The 24,217-nt window shown below is 63.7% G+C and overlaps 1 protein-coding gene across 2 annotated transcripts; it reads left to right on the forward strand.

Annotated features, from left to right (window-relative positions):
• Nucleotides 1-586: 586 nt before the first annotated feature.
• On the forward strand, nucleotides 587-23,251 carry MICALL1 (MICAL like 1). 2 transcript variants are annotated; one of them, XM_055141126.1, is made up of 16 exons: nucleotides 587-783; nucleotides 4,472-4,520; nucleotides 4,975-5,116; nucleotides 9,572-9,660; nucleotides 10,240-10,364; nucleotides 12,787-13,223; nucleotides 13,717-13,774; nucleotides 14,280-14,656; nucleotides 16,457-16,851; nucleotides 18,070-18,204; nucleotides 18,830-18,956; nucleotides 19,046-19,136; nucleotides 19,442-19,515; nucleotides 22,126-22,240; nucleotides 22,343-22,389; nucleotides 23,115-23,251. In XM_055141126.1, the coding sequence occupies exons 1-16, from the start codon at nucleotides 641-643 to the stop codon at nucleotides 23,234-23,236; spliced, it is 2,526 nt and encodes an 841-aa protein (XP_054997101.1). In that variant the 5' UTR covers nucleotides 587-640; the 3' UTR covers nucleotides 23,237-23,251. The 2 variants fall into 2 exon arrangements, with proteins under 2 accessions (XP_054997101.1, XP_054997102.1); XM_055141127.1 differs by having other exon boundaries at nucleotides 9,575-9,660.
• The last annotated feature ends 966 nt before the right edge of the window (nucleotides 23,252-24,217 follow it).

The following is a 24,217-nucleotide window of genomic DNA, read 5'->3' on the forward strand; positions in this document are numbered from 1 at the left end:
TGCACACACAGCACACAGATATACACACATCCACAAACATCCACAGACACACACACATCCACAGACATCCGCCCATACAGACATACGACCACATCCATGTGCACACACAGCACACAGACAGACACGCACACGCATACACAACACAGATACACAAACACACACTGCCCCTAGGAGGCGACCCCGCGCGGGCCCCCTGGCAGCAGGCAGGGGCAAGGTGGGTTCCTGGAGCTGGTGACGACTGCACAGATTTCTGGGTGTGGGACGGCCTTTTCCCCGGAGGATGGGGTGGGCGGGGACAGGGAATCCGGCAGGAAGGGGGGTGGGGGCGGGCAGGGAGGGCGGAAGGCAGAGTCCCGGGGGTCAGGGGCACCCCAAGGGCTGAGGGGGGAGGGGAGGAGCGGCGCTCTCCGAGTCTGTCTGTCTGCGCTTTGGTCTGGGGCGGGGGCGGGGCGTGCCGCGGGGGCGGGGCGTGCCGGCGGGGGCGGGGCGTGCCGGCGGCGCGGCGGCGGCGGCGCGGGCGGGGGGCGCGGCGGGGGCGGAGCCGCGCGGGGCGGGGCGGGGCGGGGCGGGTCTGGCCGGGCCGGGGCCGGGGCCGGGGCCGGGGCCGGGCCGGGCGTGCGGGCGGGCGGGCGGCAGCGCCATGGCCGGGCCGCGGGGCGCGCTGCTGGCCTGGTGCCGCCGCCAGTGCGAGGGCTACGGCGTGGACGTGCGCGACCTCAGCGGCTCCTTCCGGGACGGCCGGGCCTTCTGCGCCATCCTGCACCGCCACCGGCCCGACCTGCTGTGAGTGCGCGGGCGGGGACCTCGGGCCGGGCCCAGACCCCCGCCCCCCCCCGCCGGACCCAGCCCCGCGGCCCCCCGCCCGTCATTCATTCCCGCGCGCGCGTCTCTCCTTCCCGGGCTCGGGGTGGGCCCGTGGCTCGGGGCCCCTGGTTCTGCACTCGGCAGCGCCCTCCCCGCAGTGCTCAGGGGCCCGTGAGGTGCGGGGGGCCCAGCCTGGGGCTCGCACAGAGGCTCCAGCCCTTTGCACCGTCTCCCTGGCCCCCGAAACTTTCTTTCCTCCGGATGTGTGTGTGTGTGTGTACACGGCGCTCCTAAGCAGTGCTCGCGTGGGTGTATGTGTGTGTAGGGGTGCTCGTAAGCAGTGCTCGCGTGGGCCCTCCGGGGTGTGTGTGTGTGTGTGTGTGTGTGTGTGTGTGTAGCGGCGCTCCTAAGCAGTGCTCGCGTGGGTGTATGTGTATGTAGGGGTGCTCGTAAGCAGTGCTCGCGTGGGTCCTCCCGGGCCCCAGGAGGCGGGGCCGCTCAGGCTTTGCAGTGTGGGGGGGCCACCAGGGCTACACCTGGGGGTGGTCAGGGCCCAGTAGTGCTCGGGTCGGGGAATCGGCTTCTCCCCCTGAGGTATCTCAGCCCCTGGAAAAATCTTTGGCATGTGGGGGGGCTCCCAAACAGTGCTTAGGGGCCTCGGGGATCGTTCCTGGTGATCCCGGGCCAGTTGGGCCAGACAGTTCGGCTCTCTGGGGTGCCAGGGGATACCAGGGCTGTTCTTGGGGTGCTGGTGGATCAGCCTCAGTGCCGGGTGTTAAACTTGAGGGGCATTTGTGCCAGGCGTGCACCCTGGGCCCCAATATTCTCTGGTGGCTCACAGGTTCCTGGTTTAGTCTGTTGGGTGGGGGGCAGAGTGTCGGGGGGTGTCGGGCCCCGAGGAGAGAGAGAGGGGAGGGGTGCAGAGGGCTCGGAGCTGTAGGACAGAGGGGACGGAGCGTGCGTGCTTTGCACACTACCCACCTGAGTCGAACCCTGGCACTCCATAGGGTCCCCCCGACACTGTCAGGAGTGACCCCTGAGCATCGCCAGGTGTGGCCCCCAAACACCCCCCCCAGCAAAAAATAGAATAATTTAAAAACAACAACAAAAGAAATGATTCTATTTTTTGTTGTTGTTTTTAGCACACACCTGGCAGTGTTCCCTTTACGTGTGTGTGTGTGTGTGTGTGTGTGTATGTGTGTGTTGGAGGGACGGGGCCTGGGGTGGGGGGGATGAGGGCCACCCGCGGGGTGTGTGGAGGACTCTGCGGTGGGACTGGCCCAGGCCGGGCGTGTGGAGCCCTGTTCAGCCTCTGAGTCACTTCCCAGGCCCCAGAGTCACTTGATGGTTTGTGGCTTTTGTGTGAGCCACACCTGGCGGGGCTGGGGGACCGTGCGGGTGCGGGGGTCGACCTGCCAGGACTCGGCCTGCCGTGCTCTCTCCAGCCTCCCCCAGCACCCCCGGGGACGCCCCTCAAGGGCCCGGAGCCTGTGGATTTTATTCTCTTCCCAGAGCTAAATGGAGCTTCCCAGGCTTGGAAATTGTGGGCGGGGTCCCGTGGGTCACCAGGAAAAGGGGGTGCAGGGGGTGGTGGGAAGAAGTCGGGGCAGGGATGGCGTGTCTGCGGGGAGCTTTGTGATACTCAGGCTGCTTCAGCATCTCTTTTTTTTTTTTTTTTTTGCTTTTTGGGTCACACCCAGCATTGCACAAGGGTTACTCCTGGCTCATGCACTCAGGAATTAACTCCTGGCAGTGCTCAGGGGACCCTATGGGATGCTGAGAATCGAACCCGGCTCCACCACGTGCAAGGCAAACGCCCTACCCACTGTGCTACTGCTCCAACTCCCAGCATCTCTTTTTTTTTTTTTGGCTCTTCTTTTTGGGTCACATCCGGCGATGCTCAGGGCTTACTCCTGGCTCTGCACTCAGGAATCACTCCTGGAAGTGCTTGGGGGGACCCTGTGGGATGCTGGGAATTGAACCCGGGTCGGCCACTTGCAAGGCAATCGCCCTCCCTGCCGTGCTATTGCTCCGGCCGCTGGTTCAGCGTCCCTTCCTCCGCTGCTTGTTGACTGCATGTTGACCAAGCACCGGGAAGCCGGAAGGGTGATGGGGAGCAGGGGTCCAAAATGTGACCCCTGCGGCCGGAGAGAGAGTACAGCGGGAGACGCTTACCTTGCACGCCGCTGACCCAGGTTCGATCCGCCACATCCCCTGGGGGCCCCCTGGAGCACCCCCAGGGGTGATCCCTGAGCACGGAAGCAGGAGTAAGCCCTGAGCATCTCTGGTGTGGCCCCCAAAGAAACAAAACTAGAACAGAAAGTTCCTGGGACCCCCTCTCCTTGCTGCTTTGTTCTGGGTTCACAGCGGGTGGTGCTGGGGATGGAACTTGGGGGTCCCTCGGGCCCGGCGCACCCTGCCCTCCCCGGGGCCCACCCTGCCCTCCCCCAGGGCCTCAGCTCACTCCCAGGGGATTCAGGGACCAGGCAGGAGGTGTGGGGGGACCCGGCAGAGGGCCGGGGAAGCCGCCTGTCCCCCAGAAGGGCACTGTCCCCTCCTCTCTCCCTGTGCCACCAAGTGTGGGACCCTCCCGGGGTTCTTGGCGCTCTGGGGGGAGGAAGCAGGGGGGCAGGAGGGAGGCAGGGGGGGCATCAGGCCTGCTGGGGAGGGTCCTGGGTTTGCTGATGGGAGGCCCAAGGTCAGCCCTCAAGGTCATGGAGCTGAGCTGGGCCTGGAGCAGCCGCGGGGGACCCAGACCTGAGAGAAGGGTCCTAGAACAAGGTCTGGGGGCGGCTGCACCCCCCTCCCCACGCCGTGCAGGAGGGTGGGACCCTGCCCCCTCCCCCCGCCCCCCTCCCCGCTGTTTCAGCTGCTTCTGCAGCCAGGAGTGGGGTGAAGGGGTGAAGCAAGCCAGGGGGAGGCCCTGCCAGCTGTCCCCGCCCAGGGTCCCCGGGGAGGCCACCTGGGCCGGCTGGGAAGTGGGGCGACGCTCCCCGCTCCCCCTGAGAAGGTGCTGCGTGCGTGGCCTCCCCAGGGCCCGGCCGTCCGGTTCCAACTTGTTCTTCGATTCCCAGCCAGGCCTGCGGGAGCGGCGCCCACACCCCTCGGCAGGCCCGCACTGGAAGGGCGGAAATGCCAGTTCCGGGGGACTGACTGGGTGGCTGCCCTGGGAGGGGGGCGGCGGGGGGAGACCCCTGCCAGGCGGGGCTGCGGGTGGGAATTAGGAGAGTGCAGCGGGGCAGGGGGCCGGGGGTCCCCGTGTGGCGGCAGGGTGCTGGGGCCCCACATGTTGAGGCACCCCCTCCAGCCACAGACCAGCATCCCCCCCAGTTGTCGCCCCCTGGGGAAGGGGCCTGAGAGATGGGGGTTGTTTCCTGGGGTGCGGGCTGGAACCCGGACCTTCCTATGTGCGAGTCACATGCTCCCACGGCAGCCCCAGGGCACAGGGGGGCCCTGGGGGAGGGGCTTGGACTCTCCCCGGCTAAGGGGTCCCAAGCCTCAGCCGGGGCCCCCCCATGCACCCACAGACCCGCCCCCAAGTGCTGGTGGCCTCATTTCCCCCCTCCTCCGGCAGCCCCACCCCGCCCTGCGCTGGGATGAGGATGGGGTCACCCCCAGGGTCCCCTGTCCCGGCCTCTCCTCAGCACCCCTCCCTCTGCCCTCACAGGGATTTTGACTCGCTCTCCAAGGACAATGTCTTTGAGAATAATCGGCTGGTGAGTCCTCCCCTGGGGACGGTGTGTGTACATGCATGTATGTATGTGCATGTGCGTGCGTGTGCACATGCATATGTATGTGTGTGCATATATGTGTATGTGTATGTATGCATATGCATGTGTGTGCATGGGGGTTGTTGGGGGTGCGGGGGGCTTGAGGGGGTCCTTCAGGGTCAGGGCTGAGGGCCCGGCTGAGTCCCTCTAGCTGCCCCGCTTCCCTATGACCTGGTGCCCTGGGCCACCAGGGCCCCCTTTCCGGGTCATGTGGGCCAGAGCAGAGGGGAACCCATTGGTCACCCCTGCCCTGGTCTCCTTCACCAGGAGAGGGCTGCTGAGGGAAGCTGGGCCCGGCCGGGTGTCGCTGACCGCCTCCTCCCCTTGTGCCTCCCCATCCCCCTCGCCCCTCCCCTGCTCTCTCTCCCTCTCTCTCCCTCGCTCATCCCCGCCCACCCAGGCCTTTGAGGTGGCCGAGAAGGAGCTGGGGATCCCTGCCCTCCTGGACCCCCAGGACATGGTGTCCATGCGTGTCCCCGACTGCCTCAGCATTATGACCTACGTGTCCCAGTACTACAACCACTTCGCCGGCCCGGGCCAAGGTGAGTGAGTGGGGGAGCGAGCGGCCCGCCTGGCGCTCACTGCTGCCTGCACCCCTGCAGGTCCCCGGGGAGCCCCTGAGCTCAGGTGTGAGAGGAGAGGCGCCCGGTGCCCCTGCACCCCACTTCCTGTTTGCAATGAGGCTGGGGGAAGTGGCTTCAAAGCCTGGAAACTGGGGTGTCTGGGGAACTGAGGGCCTCGTGGGGAGTCCTGCAGCCCTTCCCGGCCCTTCCCGGCCCGACCCCTGCTCGGCCCACCAGGCAGTTCCTGCAGGACCCCCGGGCAGAGGGCAGAGCCCACGGGGGAAGCGAGGGGCTAGCGTGAGGGCTCGGGGTGCCAGCGTCTGTCCTGGCCCCCGCTCCCGTTCAGCCCTGCCTCCGGTAGAAAATCACAGTGTATGTTTTTGTTTTTAAATAAATGATTTATTTATTTTGCTTTTTTTTGGGGGGGGTTCACACCCAGCGATGCTAAGGGGTTCCTCCTGACTCTGCACTCAGGAGTTATTCCTGGTGGTGCTTGGGGGACCCTATGGGATGCCGGGAATGGAACCCGGGTCAGCTGCATGCAAGGCAAACGCCCTCTCCGCTGCGCTATCGCTCCAGCCCCAGGATATTTTCTTATTAAAGCCTGGACCAGGGGGCCGGAGCAGTAGCACAGCGGGGAGGGCATTTGCCTTGCACGCGGCTGACCCGGGTTCGATTCCCAGCATCCCATAGGGTCCCCTGAGCACCGCCAGGAGTAACTCCTGAGCACAGAGCCAGGAGGAACCCCTGTGCATCGCCGGGTGTGACCCAAAAAAGAAAAAAACAAATTATTCATTTACTTATTTTGCTTTTTGGGTCATACCCGGTGATGCCCAGGGGTTCCTCCTGGCTCTGCGCTCAGGAATTTCTCCTGGCGGTGCTCGGGGGACCCTATGGGATGCCGGGGATAGAACCTGGGTTGGCCACATGTGAGGCAAATGCCCTCCCTGCTGTACTATCACGCTGGCCCTGTAAAACATGGTTTTGAGAGAAAATTTAGACCCTGGGGGAAAAAAAGAACCATAAAACTTAAAATAGGGGGCTGGAGAGAGAGTTCAGTGTCAAGGCTCTTGCCTGGCGTCCGGCCAACCTGGGTTCGATCTCCAGCATTGTGTATGGCCCCCTGAGCACAGAGCCAGGAGTCAGCCCTGAGCACCGCAGACAGGAGTGGCGTGGCAAGTCAGTCACCTGAATCCACTTTGCATGCAGAGGACCCGTGTTCAAGCCCTGGCACCACAGGGTCCCTTGAACCTGCCGGGGTTCAATGCCTGGGCACAGAGCTGGGAGTAGCCCTTGAGTCTGCTGGGGATGACCCCGAAACTCAGGAAACAAAAAGTGAACTTGGGGGGCTGGAGCGATAACACAGCGGGAGGGCGTTTGCCTTGCACGCAGCCAACCCGGGTTCGATACCCAGCATCCCATAGGGTCCCCTGAGCGCCGCCAGGAGTAATTCCTCAGTGAGAGCCAGGAGGAACCCCTGTGCGTGTGACCCCCCAAAAAAAGTGAACTCGGGGCGGGGGTTTTGCCAGAGCCATGGGCAGCAGGTGGGCCGTTTGGTTGCCTTGCACCATCGAGCACAGCCAGGAGGAGTCGTGAGTACAGAGCCAGGAGTAATGCCCGGAGCACTGCTGGGTGTGCCCCTCCCCGACATATGCAGGGCCCAGAGAGACAGCACCGCGGATAAGCCATGGGTCTTGCTCGTGGCCCACCTGGATTTGACCTCCAGCCTCTCATACAGTCTCTTGAGCAACACTAGGAGTGATACCTGAGCACCGAGTCAGGAGTTACCCCTGAGCATTAACCAGGTGGAGTCAAAAATAAATAGCACACTGGGGAGAGCGTCTGCCTGGCGCGCGGCCGACCCGGGTTCGATTCCCAGCATCCCATAGGGTCCCCCGAGCACCGCCAGGTGTGATTCCTGAGTGCAGAGCCAGGAGTGACCCCTGAGCATTGCCAGGTGTGACTCCAAAAGAAAAAAAAACAAATGAAAGAAACAAGAGGCTCCTGGGGAGCGGGCGATGGCACAGCAGGGCGGGCACTTGCCTTGCATGACCCTGGTTTGATTATGGGCACCCCGTAGGGTCCCTGAGCCAGGAATAATCTCTGAGCACTGTCAGGTGTGTAAAAAAAAAAGGTTCCCTGGCTCCCTGAGTGCCGCACCCGGGACTCCCGGTAAAAAGCCCGTTTCCCTGCCCCTCGCTTGCGTGTAATCGAACTGAGTCTCACGAAACTCGGCTCTTCCCCTTCCGGACACCCAGACAGTTTCCATCCGATTTCATTCATTCCCCCCTTTTTTTTTTTTTGTTAATTTGTGGTGCTGTGGCTGGAACCCAGGACGTCAGACGTGCAAGGCAAAACACTCTGCCACTGCGGGGCTGGAGCGATAGCATCTAGCACAGTGGGGAGGGCGTTTGCCTTGCACGCGGCTGACCCGGGTTTTTGATTCCCAGCATCCCATAGGGTCCCCTGAGCACTGTGCCAGGAGTGATTCCTAGTGCAGAGCCAGGAGTAACACCTGAGCATCGCAAAAAGCAAAAAAGCAAAAACAAAAACAAAAACAAAAACACCCCTCCCCCCGAATAAAAACACTACCACTGAGCCTGAGCCTGGCTCCACTTTGTCATTTTGTTTCCTTTGGGGCTCACCTGGCAGTGCTCAGGGAATACTCCTGTCTCAGTGCTCAGGAATCACCGTCCGTGTTGCTGGGGGCCACGGAGTACCGAGAACAGAGCCTGGGCCTTGTGCATGCAGAGCCCATGATGCACCCGCCTCACGCTTTTATCTCCCCGCCCCCGGCTTTGTCTTGAAGAATCTTTATTTTTATTGCGCTTGTATCCAGCGCTGTGGTGGTCGTGGGGCTGGGGGCCACTGAGTGATGGTGTTGGTGATGGTACGGGGACCTGTTCCGCCCTTGTCTGTGACCCCTGCCACCCCTCCACAGATCTCAGACTCTGACCTGGACTTTGGGAATGTCATTTAATGAAATTAATTAATTTATTATTTTACTTTTGGTTTGGGGGCCACATCCGGCAGTGCTCAGGGCTTCCTCCTGGCGCTGCACTCAGGGATCACTCCTGGAGGGGCTTGGAGCACCCGCTGGGGTGCCGGGGAGCGAACCCGGGTCGCCTGCATGTAGGGGCAGGCACCTTACACCTTGCCCACTGTGCTGTCCGGGCTGGGTTGTATTTGTTTGAGGGGGATGTGCCCTCCACAGGTGCTCAGAGCCCCAGCGGCTTCTTCTGGTCACTGTCATCCAGTCAGGCCAGAGGGAGGTTCCTTGGCAGGTTCCCAGGGTCGGGGAATAGCCGGGATCACCCAGCAGGATGGGGGTGTCTGGGCTGCACGCAGCAACACCTGGGTTCACCTGATGCTAGGGATCGAAGCCGGCCTCTATGCAAGGCATGTGCCTGAACTCATAGACTGTCTCTCCAGTCCCAGCAGGGTTGGGCTTTATTTATTTATTTGTTTTGCTTTTTGGGTCACACCCGGGGATGCTCAGGAGTTACTTCTGGCTTTTTTTTTTTTTTTTTTGCTTTTTGGGTCACACCTGCTCATGCACAGGGGTTCCTTCTGGCTCTGCACTCAGGAATTACTCCTGGCTGTGCTCAGGGGACCCTATGGGATGCTGGGAATCGAACCTCAGTCAGCTGCATGCAAGGCAAACGCCCTACCCATTGTGTTATTGCTCCAGCCCCTGGCTTTATTTTTAAAAATGATCACGCAGGGGACTGGAGTGATAGTTCAGCGGGGAGGGCGTTTGCCTTGCATGTGGCCTACTGGGTTCGATCTCATAGGGTCCCCTGAGCACTGCCAGGAGTTACTCCTGAGTGCAGAGCCAGGAGCAACCCCTGAGCATTGCTGGGTGTGACCCAAAAAAGCAGAAAAAACCCCCCCCAAAACCCCCAAAGATCACACAGGAGAAAGCCCTGAGCACAGCCGGGCATGGCCCAGAAAACAAACAAAAATGGGGTTTTGGGGAGCATATGGTTCTCTGTACGGGAAGAGGAGGAAGGTCTGGGTTCTTTTTGTTTGCTTTTGGGGCGACACTCGGCAGCACTCGGGGGCTGCGGCTGCTCCCAGCTTTGTGCTTGGGGCTTGCTGCCTACCCGGCTGGGCGCGGTGCCCGGCCTCCGGCCTGCAGAGTCGGTGCTCAGCCCCTTGGGCCATCTTGCCAGCCCCGATTTGGGTTCCGGGCGCAGAGTGGCAAAAGGAGGGGGGTCCTCAATGCTGAGGGGGCAGGGCAGGTTCGGCCAGGCCTGTTGGCTTGGGCCGGGCAGACCCCGGGGGTGGCCCACTCCCCGGCTCCTTGGGACTCACTCGGCTGTGCTCGGTGCGGGGGCCTGGCCTGGCCTGACACTGCCGGGGCCCCAGAAGCTCCTCCCTCTGGCTCCCCTTTTCTTCCTGCCTCAAAGCCGCTTTCCTGTCTCTTGGCAGCAGGGGTCTCGCCCCCCGCAAAGGGCCTGGCGCCTTCCTCCCCGCCCGCGGAAGTGCCTAGTCCAGTGGAACCGGGAGCCGGAACTCAGGTGGGCCTTTGCTTGCGCGGCAGGTGGGAGTGACGGGGCGTCTCTGGGGGGTTCCTTGAGCCTCCTTGGCAAGTAGGGTGTTCTGGGCCCAGGCAGGGGTCAGGGGCGGGAGATGCCAGGCCTGGGAAGGGGAGGGCAGGCCCCAGAACTTTCAGGGATGGGGTGGCATGGGGACAGAGTGGCATCCTTCCTGTTGAGACAGCCGGGCCCTTCCCAGTGCGGTCCCCTGACGTCCCCACTGCCCCTGGGCGGAGGCTGCAGTCCGTGCACGGACATGCGGATCAGAACTCAGATGTCACCCTCCATGCCCGGATATGCGGATCAGGAGGGGGACAGTCACCCGCCCCGAGGCCTGCCTGGGGAAAGGCGGGGTGATCCAGCCTGGAGCTGCCCAGAAGGCGAGGGGCGGGGCCAGGAGGCGGAGTGGGTCCGGGTTCACCTCTGGGTTCTGGCTCCCCCACCAGCAGCCGGGCTCCCGGGAGCTGCTGACGCAAGCCCCTGCACCCTTGGGGGAAGGGATAGGGGGGCCTTCTGAAGGCATTAGGACCGCGGCCTTAGCGCCACCCTGTTTCCCTGCAGGACGAGGAGCTGTCCTCGGGCGCCCACCGACCCCCTAGCAGCACGTGCGCGGCCTGTGGGCAGCACGTCCACCTGGTGCAGAGGCACCTGGCAAAGGGCAGGCTCTACCACCGGCACTGCTTCCGGTGAGTGGGCGTGACCAACGGGCGGGTTTATGGGCGGGGCTCTCGCGGAGGGGCGTGGTCAGGGGCGTGTCCGGTGAGAGGCTAGGCCCAGATGGGCGTAGTCAACGAGCGGTCTGTGGGCGGGGCCTTTCGGGGCGGGGCCCGAGGGCGCCTCCAGTGCCGCCCCCAGGCCGGCGTTTGCCGCGGGCGCCTGCGCGTCGCCCCTCCCTGTCTCCCTGAGGAGGACGCGCCCGCGCGCCGCCGGGTCCCGAGAGACTCCGGGCGCGCTGCCTGATGCGTGGCGAGGGTGGGGCTGGGGCGGGACCCCCCTCAGAGCGGGCGCAGGGCGAGGCAGACCCCGCAGCGAGCGTTGCCTGCGCGTCGCCTGCGCGGCGTCGCCTTCTGAGGGCCGCCCGGGGCCGGGCGACCGCGGCCTCTGCGCTGCCTCCGAGCCTCAGGGCGCAGGAGCCGAGGCGGCAGTCGGGGTGGGCCGGGCGCAGGCCGCGTGTGTGGGCGCACCCTGCCGGCGTGCCGCGCGTCGAACCCGGGTGCAAGGCCAGCGCCCTCCCCGCTGTTCCCTCCCTCCGGCCTTGTGACGCTGATTTTTTCTTTTTGGGTCACACCCGGTGATGCTCAGGGGTCACTCCTGGCTCTGCACTCAGGAGTGACTCCTGGCGGCGCTCAGGGGACCCTATGGGATGCTGGGAATCGAACCCGGGTCGGCCGCGTGCAAGGCAAACACTCCCCCCTACTCTGCTGTACTGTCACTCCGGCCCCTGTGATGTGACACTGATTTTATGGTTGTGTGTCTCTTGGTGACTTTGTGTTTATGACTGTCTTGTCACTGTTTGTGTTTAGCAGTTTATGTTGTGTTTGGTTGTGTTTGTATCTGTGCTTCTCATGTGTGAGTCTGTGTTACTGTGTTTCTGTGTGTCTGTATATAGTTACACATCTGTGTAACTGGTGAGTGTGTTTATGTGACTGTCTTATGACTGGGTGTGTGTAAGTCTGTATCATAGTGTTTGTGGAACCGTCTGTGTCTTTGCCTATGTCTGTGTGACTGTTTATTTGACTGTGTGCCTGTGATGGCTTTTGTCTGTGTGATTGTGTCTGTTTTTGTCTGTGACATAATGTTTGTGCCTGTGTAACTGTGTCTTTATGACATGTTTGTGCCTGTGTAACTGTCTATGCCTGTGTCTCTCTGTTTGTTACTGTGTCTGTGTGACTGTGTTTCTGTGACCATGTGTGACTATGAGCCTGAATGTGTATCTGTGAGCATATATGTCTGTGTGACTCTGTATCTCTCTGTGTGTCTGTGTACCTGTGTGTTTGTGTCACTAGGTGTTTGTGTATGTTTATGTCGGTGTGGCTGTGTTTGTGTGTCTGTATTTAAGTGTGTAACTGGTGTGTCTGGGTGACTGTGAGTGTATGTGTCTGTGTGACTGAGTGCATTTGTCTGTGTGACTTTGTGGGTGTGTGTGAGTAAGAATAATATCTGTATGACTGTATGTCTGTGCGATTGTGTGTGTGACTATGTGAGAGCATGTGTCTGATCTGTTATGTGTGACTGAGTGTATGTGTGTGTGACTGTGTGAGTGCATATGTTTTTGATCAGTTGTGTATGTGACTGTGAGTGTATGTGTCTGTGTGACTTGAGTGCATATGTCTGTCTGTGTGACTTTGTGGGTGTATATGTGTGTGTGACTGTGTCTGTGAGTGAGAATATCTGTTTGACTGAGTGTATGTGCGATTGTGTGTATGACCATGTGTGGGCATATGTCTGATCGATTATGTGTGACTGAGTGTATGTATGTGTGACTGTGTGAGTGCATATGTTGTTGATCGGTTGTCTGTGTGACTGAGTGTATGTGTCTGTGTGACTGAGTGTACATATAAATCTGTGACTGAATGTTTCTGTATGTGACTGAGTATGTCTGTGTGACTATGTGACTGTCACTGTGCCTGAGAGTGTTTGTGTCTGTGTGACTATGTGGGTGTTCAGGGAACAGTTAACACGCAAGCATTCGGGCTCCCAAGCACAGCCTGAGATGTGGGGGTGGGATGCGGGGGACCCCCACGGACGCGCCTGCTGGCAGTCCAGGGCCCCGGCTAGGCCGTGGCCGCAGTCACCGACACGTGTAGCCGCGGGTGGCTCTGGGGTCGGGCACCTGAGCTGGTGGCCCTTCCTGTGTGGCGAGCACGAGGTGTCCCGGACACAGTGGGCGGCAAACAGTAGTCGCCCCAAGTGGAGGCGGATGCCCTCCTGCACAGGGACCGTGGGGTACCCCACTGATGACCCTCATTCCCGGGCGTGGAACGTTCTAGACTTCCCACGTGCCTTTCCTCTGCAGCGTGGGCTACCGAGTGCACAGCTGGGCCGCGGGGCTGCCAGATGCCAGAGGTCTGCTGGCCCGGGAGGACCCTGACCCCCCTTCTCCCACAGGTGTCGCCACTGCGCCAGCACCCTGCTGCCCGGGGCTTACCAGAGCGGGCCGGAGGACGGCACCTTTGTGTGTGCCGAGCAGTGCGCCAGGCTGGGCCCAGGGGCGCGGTCGGGGGCCAAGCCGGGGCCCCCCCCGCAGCCGGGCCAGCAGGCGCAGCCGCAGGCCGAGGACTTGGAGAGAGGCAGCCCAGGCCCCCGTGCGGACGCCGCGCCCGAGGTGGACACCCCCAGGGCTGGCCCCGAGGCCCGGCCCCAGGTCCCCGCCAAGCCCCAGCTGGCGAGCAGACCCCCGGAGCGGGCCAGCTCCCCGGCCGGCCGCCCCACCCCGGCCCCCAGGAAGGCCGCGGAGGGCCCGGCGCTGACCCCACCCACGCCGCGGCCCCGCTCTAGCCTCGCGCACGAGAGCGCAGAGCCAGGGGGCAGCAGCCTTGTGAACGGTGAGTGGGCACCACCCTGCCCCCAGCTAGGGGTGCTCCGAGGGCTTGGGAGGGAGGTGGTGGGGGTCCGAGTGCTCGGGACACACGCTGCCTCTTGAGGGGGGATGGGCCCAGAGGCAGAAAGATACCTGGCTGTTAGGATGGGGGTGTCGAGGGTCACAAAGGACTCTGGGAAGTCTCGGAAGGCTCCCCGGAGGAGGTGACCTTGGGACGGACTGAGGACCTTGTTTCCTGCCCTCCTTGGGCGGCGCCCGAGGGTGACTCGCGTGCCCCCTTCTCGAGGGAAATGCCGCTTTGGTCCTGGGCTGGCCTGGCCTGGTCCCTTTGTCCCTCCCTGTCCCCACAGGACTTATCTAATCTCCGCGGGGCTGGCAGGTGGGGCTTCGAGGGTGCCGGGGCCACCTGCAGCGTCACCTACCCGCCGGGCTGGAAGGGCGGGCCTCGGGCACCAAGGACGCCATGAAGGCCTGTGTCTTTCTCCTGTCCCGCCTAGGACGGCTGCACGAGCCCCCGGTGCCCAAGCCCAGGGGGACGCCCAGGCTGTCCGAGAGGTAGGCCGCTCCCGCCCCGTCCCGCGGTAGGGGGGACGGGCTTCCTGCGGGCGCTGAGTGGACTCCTTCCCCCTGCCGCCCGCACCCCGCAGAGCCCAGCCCCAGAGATGGGGCCCTGGCACAGGCCCCCGAGCGTTGTCCTTGGGAGCTGTCCCCCAGCATGACTCGTGAGGGTCCCCGGGAGACCTGAACTCAGGGGGGCGGAACGACACAGTGGGGGGCAGGATGTGACCCTCAGCCTTGAGGTGGCGGGGGACGCCCCGAGATTGGGCGACTCTGCCCTATCGTGGGGGGGCACGCGGCAGGACCCCGATGTCCCTCCTGGGCTGGCCAGGTAGGGTCCCGACGGCCACCTCCCCCAAGGGCACGGGAGCACTGGGCCCTGTTTCCCCGACACCCACTTCGACACGGGCATGGATTGTGAGGAGGGAGCGAGGGCGCTGGCCCCCACGGTCATCTCTGACGGTTTCTGCCTGTCCCCCCTCCCACCCCCGCCCACCCCCAGAACGCCAGCCCCCAGGAAGGACCCACCGTGGATCACACTGGTGCAGGCCGAGCCCAAGAAGAAACCGGCCCCCCTGCCCCCCGGCAGTCCCGGGCCCCCCAGGAGGGCAGACGGTGGGGGCCAGGAGGAGGGGGGCACCCAGCAGAGCCCCGCGCCCGCCGGCCCCGAGCCCAAGCCCTACAACCCCTTTGAGGATGAAGAGGAGGAGGAGGAGGAGGAGCAGCCCCCCGCTGCTCCCAGCCCGGCTGCCGTGTCTGCCTTGTCGCCCCCCGAGCCCACCTCCAAGTCCCTGCACCCCTGGTACGGGATCACCCCCACCAGCAGCCCCAAGACCAAGAAGCGCCCCGCCCCTCGAGTGCCCAGTGCCTCTCCACTCGGTGAGTTGGGCGTCGGGTTGGGTCTGGTGTCAGGGGCAGGCAGAGTGACCCTCGGGGGTGGCTCCCGTGTCCCTGCCCTCCCCACCCGTGGGGCACGTGGGAGGTGGATGAGGCCCAGAGAGTGGAAGTGGTTTCCCCCAGGCCACACAGTGCTGAGGTGGTGGAGGCGGGATTTGAACCCAGGCTCTGACCCCTGGGGTCCCAAGGTCCAACCCAAGGTCCCACGTGGTACCTGCTGAACCCACGTCCCTGGAGACTGATCGGTCCAGGCCCTTCCTCAGCCCAGAGCTGGGCCCCTGGCGTGCGGCCCCCGCCCCTCCGGTCACTCCCTGTGGGGGGCAGGCCTTGGGCTCTGGCCGGACTCCGTGTGACTGGGTCTCGTGCTCGCAGCGTGGCCGCCCTGCTGGCTGTCCTTGGCCACCTGTCTGGAGGACGGGGTATGCGCGGTGGCTCTGCTCCCTCTCTGGGGCGGGCGCAGGGTGCTTGTGGGAGTCTCGTGTCCGGTGGGGCCCCGACCAAGTCGCCGTCTGCTGTGTTTGGGGTCTGCCTGTTTCCAAGTTCTCGTGGGAGGGTGGGGGAGGCTCAGAGGGCCGGGGCGCCCCCACCCCGCATGCACGCGAAGCCCCGAGCCCCATGCCTGACCCCGCATGGGCCCCCGGCACCCCTGGCTCTGAGCTACATCGTGTCACCAACCCCGGGTGTCGCACCCGGAGGCCTGGTTCATGGAGTATGCATGGGGCCCGGGGCGCTGCTTGGGAGACCCCCAAAATAAAAGGCTTGATGTGGGGCTGGAGCAATAGCACAGTGGGGAGCTGTTACATGAGCTATGGCACATGTTTGCCTTGCATGCAGCTGACCTGGGTTCAATTCCCGGCATCCCATATGGTCTCCTGAGCACCGCCAGGAGTAATTCCCGAGTGCAGAGCCAGGAGTCACCCCTGTGCGTTGCCGGGTGTGACCCAAAAAGCTCGTTGGACTGGATCGATAGTACATCGGGGAGTGGGGGCATTTGCCTTGCATGTGGCTGACCTGGGTTCAGTCCCCACCATCCCATAGGGTACCCCCAGCACCACCAGAGGTGATTTCTGAGTACAGAGCCAGGAGCAACCCCTGAGCATCGCCGGGTGTGGTCCCAACGCCCCTCCCCAAAAAGACTTGAGTGGGAACCCCTCAGAAAGGGGGTCCAGAGGGTTCTAGAGATGACCTATAGACAAACAACCAGGTGGTCGTCTCCTGGGCCCCTGTCCAGGCCCTGGGCCCTTCTGAGCCTGGTTCCCCACTGCGGGTGCTGGGTGAGTGTGCCCACCCACACCGTCTGTCCCCTCACTCCAGAAACGCCAGGCGGAGAATGTGGGCATCAGGTTGGCACTCTGGAGCCAACTCGGCGTGGACCCCTGCTCTGCCCCTGCCCCACCTGCCTCATGGGGCCAAGGAGGGACTGTCCTGTTGGCCCTCGGCTCAGTTTCTGGGGTACCTTGTGGTGGTGGGGGTCCAACCCGAGGTCCCACGTGTAAAGTCTGAGCTCCCCCCTTGGAGCCATTTCCCAGCAGGGGAAACTCTTGGGGTTTTGGTTTCTTTCCCGGGGTCGTGTCAAGTGATTGCCCCCACCCCGGTAACCTCCGGCACCACGCGCCCCGCTGGTGTGCGGGTGTCACCGGTGGCCGTGGGGTCACGCATGGCCTTTCTTTGTCTGCTGGCAGCTCTGGGGAGTGTGTGTGTGTGTGTGTGTGTGTGTGTGTGTGTGTGTGTGTGTGTGTGTTGGGGTCCTGATGCCCCTCGCCTGCTTGTCTGTCCCTGCAGCCCTCCACGCTGCCCGCCTCTCTCACTCCGAGCCCCCCTCAGCCACCCCGTCGCCCGCCCCGAGCGTGGAGAGTCTGTCGTCCGAGGGGTCCAGCCAGCCCGGCCCTGGGGAGCTGCTGGCGCCGCCCACCGTGCCCAAGAGCTCCTCGGAGCCTGCGGTCCACGCCCCGGGCCGCCCCGCCACCTCCGCCAGCCTCTCGGCCGCCTCCTCCTCGTCATCCTCTGCGGAGCTGCTGGAGTCTCGGGGGGAGCAGACCCCCCAGGCCAGCCCGGCCCTGGCCCACAGTGGCCGGGGCAGCCCGCGGCCCCCGCCCACCAAGCCCACCCCACCCCCCATGGGAGACCGGAGCCCGGCGCCCTCCTCCGGAACCTCGTCTCCACAGCTGCAGGTAAAGGTGAGTGTCCACCTTGCAGCAGGCGGGGCCTGGACTTGGTGCGACCGTGGGGTGACCTTGGCTGTGGCCTTGAGCCAATTCTTCGAGCCTCGAGTTCATTCATCCCTGTCCACTGGCTGCTGCCCTGCACGCCTGCTCTTGACCCAGCCTGCTAGCCCCGTCCTCGCCTGGCCCTTCATGTCAGAATACCCCAGAAACCCCCTTCTCTGCCCACTGAGCCCTGCTCACTTCACCCCTCCGGCTCCCCGAAGTGCCTGGAGGCCCCCTGCAGCCCCCCCCCCCCCCGCCTTTGCACTTGCCCTTGACTTTGCCCTCCGGCCCCAGGAGCTCTGCATGGGACACTGGCTCTGCTCACGTGAGGGCAGCAGAGGGCTGTGGGCTCCCGGGCCAGGAGGGGGCATGTGGGGGGGACACCCTGTGTGTATTACTGCCCCGTCCCCAGTGCTCACAGTCAGGCGGGGGCGTGGGACCCCCAGCTGCACAGCCCAGCGTGCGGGGCTGGGATTGCAGAGCTGAGCACTGCCCCAGGGTGCTCGGGGGTGCTGTGTCACGGGGCTCCCTGTGGGATGATTCCCTTGCACCCCACGCTCACTCCACTGCGGGGGTGTTGGGGGTCAGATGGGGCCTGTGTGCAGCACTTTGAGCTCTCTTCATGCCCCCTGCCGTGGGCCTTCTGCTCGGTGCTCCTCGAACCCAGGGCAGCTGCCGAGAGCTGAGCCCCGTGGCAGACAAACCGTCTCCGGTTCAGACCCAGTGCCCTTCCAACCTGGCGCCCCCTAGGGGCTCTGGTCAGGGCCTCTCCTGGGTCCCCACAGTCGCTGACGAAGACTCCCAGAGCCCAGGAGCTGGGGCTGCCTACAGACCAGAGGGGACAGAGTGGTCCCCTCTGGGGAGGGGAGGGGCTCACAGAAGATGGGGGTCCTTCTGCAGCCTGGACACACACACACACACACACACACACACACACACACACACACAGACTTGGGTGTGACCTTTGGTGGTGACCTTGACCCCTGCTTTGGAGCTGGCTCAGCTTCCTGGGTCACTGCAGCATGAAAGATGCCAGCAAAGGGGTGGGGACGCGGCTTGGGGGGACGAGGACACAGCCAGAGCTCAGGACCCAGACCTGCACGTGGTCAGGCGGCAGCCGAGGGGGTGAGGGGGACTGGGGTCTCCTGCCCCTCCCCAGACTTACCCTTGTGGTGCTCCCGACCTCAGTCTTCCTGCAAGGAGAACCCTTTCAACCGGAAGGCGTCACCCACAGCGTCCCCGGCTGCCAGAAAGGCCACCAGGGGGTCCAAGCCAGCGAGACCCCCGGCGCCCGGTCACGGCTTCCCGCTCATCAAGCGCAAGGTACCCTCAGAGCCCCGAATGCAGACTCCTCGGGGGGGCCTGTCTGGGAATGTGCCCCCAGACTGAGGGGGGTGGGGGAGAGGGGGCTCTGTTTTGCCTGTTTGTTTTTGTTTTGGGGCCACACCCGGCATTGTTCAGGGTTACTCCTGGCTCGGTGCTCAGGAATCATTCCTGGAGGGGCTTGGTGGACCAGGTGGAGGGGCTGGGGATTGAACCCAGGTCAGCCATGTGCGGGACACGCACCCTCCCCACTGTCCTATCGCTCTGGCCCCAGGAGGGGGGTTCCTGAGCGCCTCCTGGAAGGCAGAGACAGTGCCCAGGCTCACACAGACCCCTCGCAGCCCCCCCCCTGCCACCCCGACTTGAGCAGCGGGCTGGGATGCTGAGCTTCCAGGTCACAGGCCAAGGTCGCAGGCACCCTCAGGGACTCAGGGGCTGCCTCAGATCTCTGGTGGGGTCCCCGGTGCCCCTCAGAGCTGTCTGGGGGGGGCGAAGGGGCGCTCTCCTGGGGGGGAGGGACTGGCGCCTCTGTGTATGGGGTCCCTAGAAGCCCCCTTCCAGCCCTGCCCCAAGCAGCGAGCCCTGTGGACTGGGCGGGGCCGGCCGTGACTCGGGGTGTGCTCAGGTGCAGGCTGACCAGTACATCCCCGAGGAGGACATCCACGGCGAGATGGACGCCATCGAGCGCCAGCTGGATGCCCTGGAGCACCGCGGGGTGCTGCTGGAGGAGAAGCTGCGCAGTGGGGTGAACGGTGCGGCCTCGGGGTGCCTAGGGGTGGGCAGGGCTCCTGGGGGGTGGCCCCCTGGCCCCCAAGAAGCTCAGACCGTGTTGGGCTCACAGAGGGCCGTGAGGATGACCTGCTGGTGGACTGGTTCAAGCTCATCCACGAGAAACACCTGCTGGTGCGCCGGGAGTCGGAGCTCATCTACATGTGAGTGCTCCCGGCACCTCCCGCCCCTCCTGAGTCCTCCCTCTCCTCCCGCCCCTCCTGAGTCCTCCCGCCCCTCCCGCCCCTCCTGAGTCCTCTCCATCCTCCTGCCCCTCCTGAGTCCTCCAGCCCCTCCTGAGTCCTCCCCCTCCTCCTGAGTTCTCCTGGCCCTCCTCCCATCCCTCCTGAGTCCTCCCGCCCCTCTTCTAGGGTGCTCCCATCCCTCTGAGTCCTCCCATCCTCCCATCCCTCCCACCCCTCCTCCCGGGCAGCCTCTGAGCTGCCTGTCTCTTCCCCCCATGCTGCAGCTTCAAGCAGCAGAACCTGGAGCAGCACCAGGCCGACGTGGAGTACGAGCTCCGCTGCCTCCTCAACAAGCCAGGTGGGTGTGGCCACAGCACGCCGGGCTGGGAGGTGACTGTGAGGGGCGGTGGGGAGGGCTGGCCTGGCCCCTGGCCTGCATCGGGGGCGCACACCCGTGTCCTGGCAGCACAGAGCTCGCAGGTGGGCTGGGGGTGGGCACGCCCCTCTCCTGCAAAATGCGGAGGCAGGGACCCCAGCTGTCCCGGGGAGTGTCTGCCTGGACTCGGAGCTTTGCAGGGCAGCGCGGCCCGGGGCGAGGGGGCAGCAGATGGACCCCTGTGCCCAGTGGAATGAGGGTTGGGGTGCAGAAATGGCATCAGGGCTGGAGGGCACAGGAGGCGCGGGAACCAGAGACTGTTCTGCCCGCATCCAGCCTGCCGGGTAATTGCCCTTTCTTTTGGGGGCCTCCCAGTTTTTAGGGGGGCCTGGGCCACTGTTGGCAACAGCACGTTAGCCAAGCTTGACAGTCCCTTGCTCCGCCAGAACATGCAGCACTGGGGGCTGGAGCGATAGCACAGCGGGGAGTGCGTTTGCCTTGCACGTAGCCGACCCGGGTTTGAGTCCCAGAATCCCATATGGTCCTCTGAGCACCGCCAGGGGTAATTCCTGAGTGCATGAACCAGGAGGAACCTCTGAGCATCGCCAGGTGTGACCCAAAAAGAGAAAAAAATAAAAAGATTCAGCGCTGTTTGGGTCAGGCCTGTGGGGTCCCCAGGGCCGTCCTGGTGGTACTGAGGCCCATGCAGTGTTGAGGCTGTCTTGGATCCTGTGCCCTGACCATTGGGCTCTTTCCCTGGCCCCTGGTGGCCTCGCTACTTGCGGGTCTGTGTGCTGCTCAGTGGCAATGAAGGTGCCTGCTCAGACTTGGGAGATGGGTAGCAGGTGTGGGAGTCTGTGCCCGGGGGCTGCTTGCTTACCTTCCTTCTGCCTTCCTCCTGCCTTCTTCCTTCCTTCCTTCCTTCCTTCCTTCCTTCCTTCCTTCCTTCCTTCCTTCCTTCCTTCCTTCCTTCCTTCCTTCCTTCTTTCCTTCCTCCCTTCCTCCCTTCCTTCCTTCCTCCCTTCCTTCCTCCTTTCTTTTTTCTTCCATCTTCCTCCTTTCCTTTTTCCTTCCTTCCATTTTTTCTTTTTCTGTCTCTGTCTCTGTTTTTTAGGCTGCACTCAGCGCTGCCCAGGGCTTCCTCCTGGCTCTGTGCTCAGGGCTCGCTCCCGGCAGGGCCCAGGGGGCCATAAGCAGTGCCCGGGGTGGAACTTTGGTGGGCTGAGCCCCACCCACTGTGCTGTCTCTCTGGGCCCTGCTGGGTGACTTGCGTGTGGCATGACATGGAATGAGTTGCCGTGGGGTCCAGAGACTCAGGACTGTGGGCATCGGGACTGGAACTGGGCCTAGAGCGTCCCCTGTGGCCATAGGGGGCATCACAAGAGGAGAGGGGAGCCCCACACCTGTGCTGGAGCGGGGCCCTTTCCGCACGCCTGCTGGGGCCTGCAGGGGCCTGCTGGGGTGGACCGTACCTCTGTGTGGATTGGGGAGGCCGCTGGGGCAAGAGATAGGGACGCGCTGGGGCCGCGTCCCTGGAGGCCCTCCAGGTGGCCGTGGCCTGCTTACCAGCTGCTTGGCCCTTGGCGTGAGCCACAGCGACACCTTGTGGCTTGAGTGGGCACTGCACCGTGTGCCTGGTGCCAGGTGGCTGCCCCAGTTCAAGTGTGTGAAATTGTGTCAGTGGTGGTGTGTTGTGTCGGTTCAGTGTGTGTGTGTCATTGTGTCCGTGGATTGGCTGTTGGAGTGTGAGACACCAGGATAAGGCCTCCGTGGGTTGAACTCCATGGCTCAGCATCAACGCTATATCTTGGGGTATCGGGCTCCGGGTTCAAACCCAGCTCCACCCTTGCTGTGTGCCCGAGATCACACACCAATGCCGAGGTGCCGCCGGGGCTGTGCCTGGCATATGTGGGTGGCTCCGGGGTCACCCGCACGGCCACATACTTGCAGGGCAGGTGCTTTTGCCGCTGGGCCTCCCTGGCTCAAGTGTCTTGTTTCTGTTTGTTTTGGGGCCACACACGCAGGGCCAGGGATGGCGCCTGGGTCTCCCGCACCTGTGCTCTGCCGCTTGAACCTCTCCCTGGCCCCCTGTCATCTCTCTCTCCTCCTTTGTGGTTTTGTGAAGGGGTGTTGGATTTTGAGCTGTTCTTGACTCAGGGGTCCCTTGGTGATGTTCCAGGCATGGCAAGAGCCTTCACCCTATTCTGTCTCTCCAGCTCCCCTCTTTATTTATCCCCCTTTTCCGGTACCACACCCTGGCAGTGCCCGGGGCTTACTCCTGGCTCTGTGCTCGGGGATCATTCCTGGCAGGGTTTGAGGAATCATATGGGGTGCCAGGGCTCAGACCCGGGTCAGCTGTGTGCAAGGCAGGCGCCTTCCCCATGGTCCCGTCTCTCTGGTCCTTTTCTTGTTCTCGTCTTAGCTGTCCCTTGCCCTTTTCTTCCCTTCCGCCGAGCAGCCCCGGCTCCCCTAGAGCGACCCTGAGCCCCCCTCTGCCCTTCCCCTCAGTGGAGCTGGCACCCTGTGCCCCGCACGTGTGGGCTGGCCTTGTCTCCTGGGCCTTCCCACATGCCCCCCGTCTCTCCTCGGCAGAAAAGGACTGGACAGAGGAAGACCGGGTCAGGGAGAAGGAGCTGATGAAGGAGCTGGTGACGCTCATCGAACAACGCAACGCCATCGTCAACTGCCTGGACGAGGACCGGCAGAGGTGACAGCCACTGCCTGCCATCCCCAGGGCCCACCTTGAGTCACCCAGAGCCCGCCCCGCCCCCTGCCCCGCCCCCCTGCTCAGCTGCCTTTCTGCTTGCAGGGAGGAGGAGGAAGATAAGATGCTGGAGGCCATGATCAAGAAGAAAGGTGAGGCCTCTCTCGGGTAGGGTCGGGCAGCATTTTCCCTGGGGCTGTACCCCCAGCTGTGCCCACCTCCTGGACTGACCAGGGTCCGAGAGGGGCCTGGCAGTGCGCCCTGACCACAGTGTGCTCTGGGGCAGGGCCGGACCTGAGGCCCTGTACTGGGGGTCTAAGGCTGTGGCTTGGTTGATGTGTAGGGGCGGGGCTTGTCGGCAGGCGGAGCATACTTGTGGGTGGGGCCACCAGTGGGTGGTGTTTGTTTGTGGGCGGGGCAAACACGGGGGCGGGGCTTACGTGCCATGCCTACAGCTGAGCCTGGGTCTTCAAGGCCACACTTTTTTTTTTGTTTTGCTTTTTGGGTCACACCCAGCGATGCACAGGGGTTACTCCTGGCGGTGCTCAGGGGACCCTATGAGATGCTGGGAATTGAACCCGAGTCGCTGCATGCAAGGCAAACGCTCTGCCCGCTGTGCCGTCGCTCCAGCCCCTATTTAAAATTCTTTTATTATTGAATTTGGCCGCACTTGTTCCCGTCTCCTGAATGATGGGGAACACGGGCCCATGACTTGTCTCCGGGCTCTGGCAGTAGGTGTGTCTTCGCGGTGTGAGCACTGTCTGGGGAACCTGGCTTCTCAGAGGGTGGGGAATCAGGGCTGGGCAAGGAGCTGCCAGCGCCCCCTGCCCCTTGCTCCCCTCACCCAGAGGCCTGAAGCCTCCCTTCCCCCCTGCAGAGTTCCAGAAGGAGGCTGAACCCGAGGGCAAGAAGAAGGGCAAGTTCAAGACCATAAAGGTGCTGAAGCTGCTGGGGAACAAGCGCGAGGCCAAGAGCAAGTCCCCGGGGGACAAAAGCTAGCCCGGCCGTGGCGTGGCCCTGCTGCCAGCTCGGCACCCCCTGCCCGGGATCAAGGAAATGACGTAACAGGGGCCTCGGGCCTCCAGCTGGCCCCCGCTGTGGCGTCCTTTCGCACTTCTGAGCTGCAGGGAGGGGTCTTGGCTGCTGAGACCGACCCCCGAGGAGCAAAGGTGGGCAGCAGCCTGGCGCCCCTTGTCCCCTGGCCTGGGGACTCTCTGCTCCGGGCAGGCCAGCAGGCGGGCACCGCTGGCCGTCCTGGTGACAGAGGTGCTTCCCTCCCCTCGCTGGTCTCAGGGTCGTGTCCCCAGCGAGGCCTCCATGAGGCTTTTCATCAGCAACATCTGTCCCTGGCCACCAGCCAGGGCTCCGAGTCGGTGCTGACTGTGCCGGGGGGGCTGTCCCCCACACTTGTGTTCTTCTCACTCCACGGGCCTGTTCCCGCCGAGGGGCAGGGGTGCCCCCGACCCCGCTCCGGGTTGCAGCCGTGATGTTGCCCTGTGCGTCTCCGGGTGAGGCCTTGTCCCTCTGAGCTCTTCCTGGGGTGCCCACAGGGCCCCACCCTCTGCACCTCTGGGAGCAGTGGCCCCGCGCCAGCTCGGGGACCCCCTCCCGTGCCAGCAATAAATGCGGCAGTCCTGGCGTCGGTGCCTTCCCTGCCTTGTCCCTTCCCCTAACTGGGGGCCTGGAGGTGGCCCGGGGGCCATCCCTCCAGCACCTTTTGGGGGCAGGTGGGTGATCCACCAACCTGACTGGGTGCACCTAAGGTCACCGTCACAGCTGTCCTGGAGCCATATCTGGGGTGTGTGGTTGTGGGCCCAACCCCCCTTATTCCAAAATCTGGGGTCCCCGTGTTGTATCCCTGGGGGGAAGCTGGCAGTGACTGAGTTTCATGGGAGGGGCCAGTGGTTCGTTGGCCCCCAGCGGTTGTGGGGGGCGGTGCGGCCCTGCTTGTGGCGCCATCTGAGCTGGGCCCCAGCCACC

This window comes from Sorex araneus, chromosome 6 (assembly GCF_027595985.1).
Source record: "Sorex araneus isolate mSorAra2 chromosome 6, mSorAra2.pri, whole genome shotgun sequence".
NCBI lineage: Eukaryota > Metazoa > Chordata > Mammalia > Eulipotyphla > Soricidae > Sorex > Sorex araneus.

Bases quoted from the DNA above. Each gene is read 5' to 3' on its own strand.
- MICALL1 (XM_055141126.1), top strand. From the start codon at position 641: ATGGCCGGGCCGCGGGGCGCGCTGCTGGCCTGGTGCCGCCGCCAGTGC. The intron at 18,205-18,829 runs GTACCCTCAGAG...GGGTGTGCTCAG, and splicing joins TCCCGCTCATCAAGCGCAAG to GTGCAGGCTGACCAGTACAT. The intron at 18,957-19,045 runs GTGCGGCCTCGG...TTGGGCTCACAG, and splicing joins GCTGCGCAGTGGGGTGAACG to AGGGCCGTGAGGATGACCTG.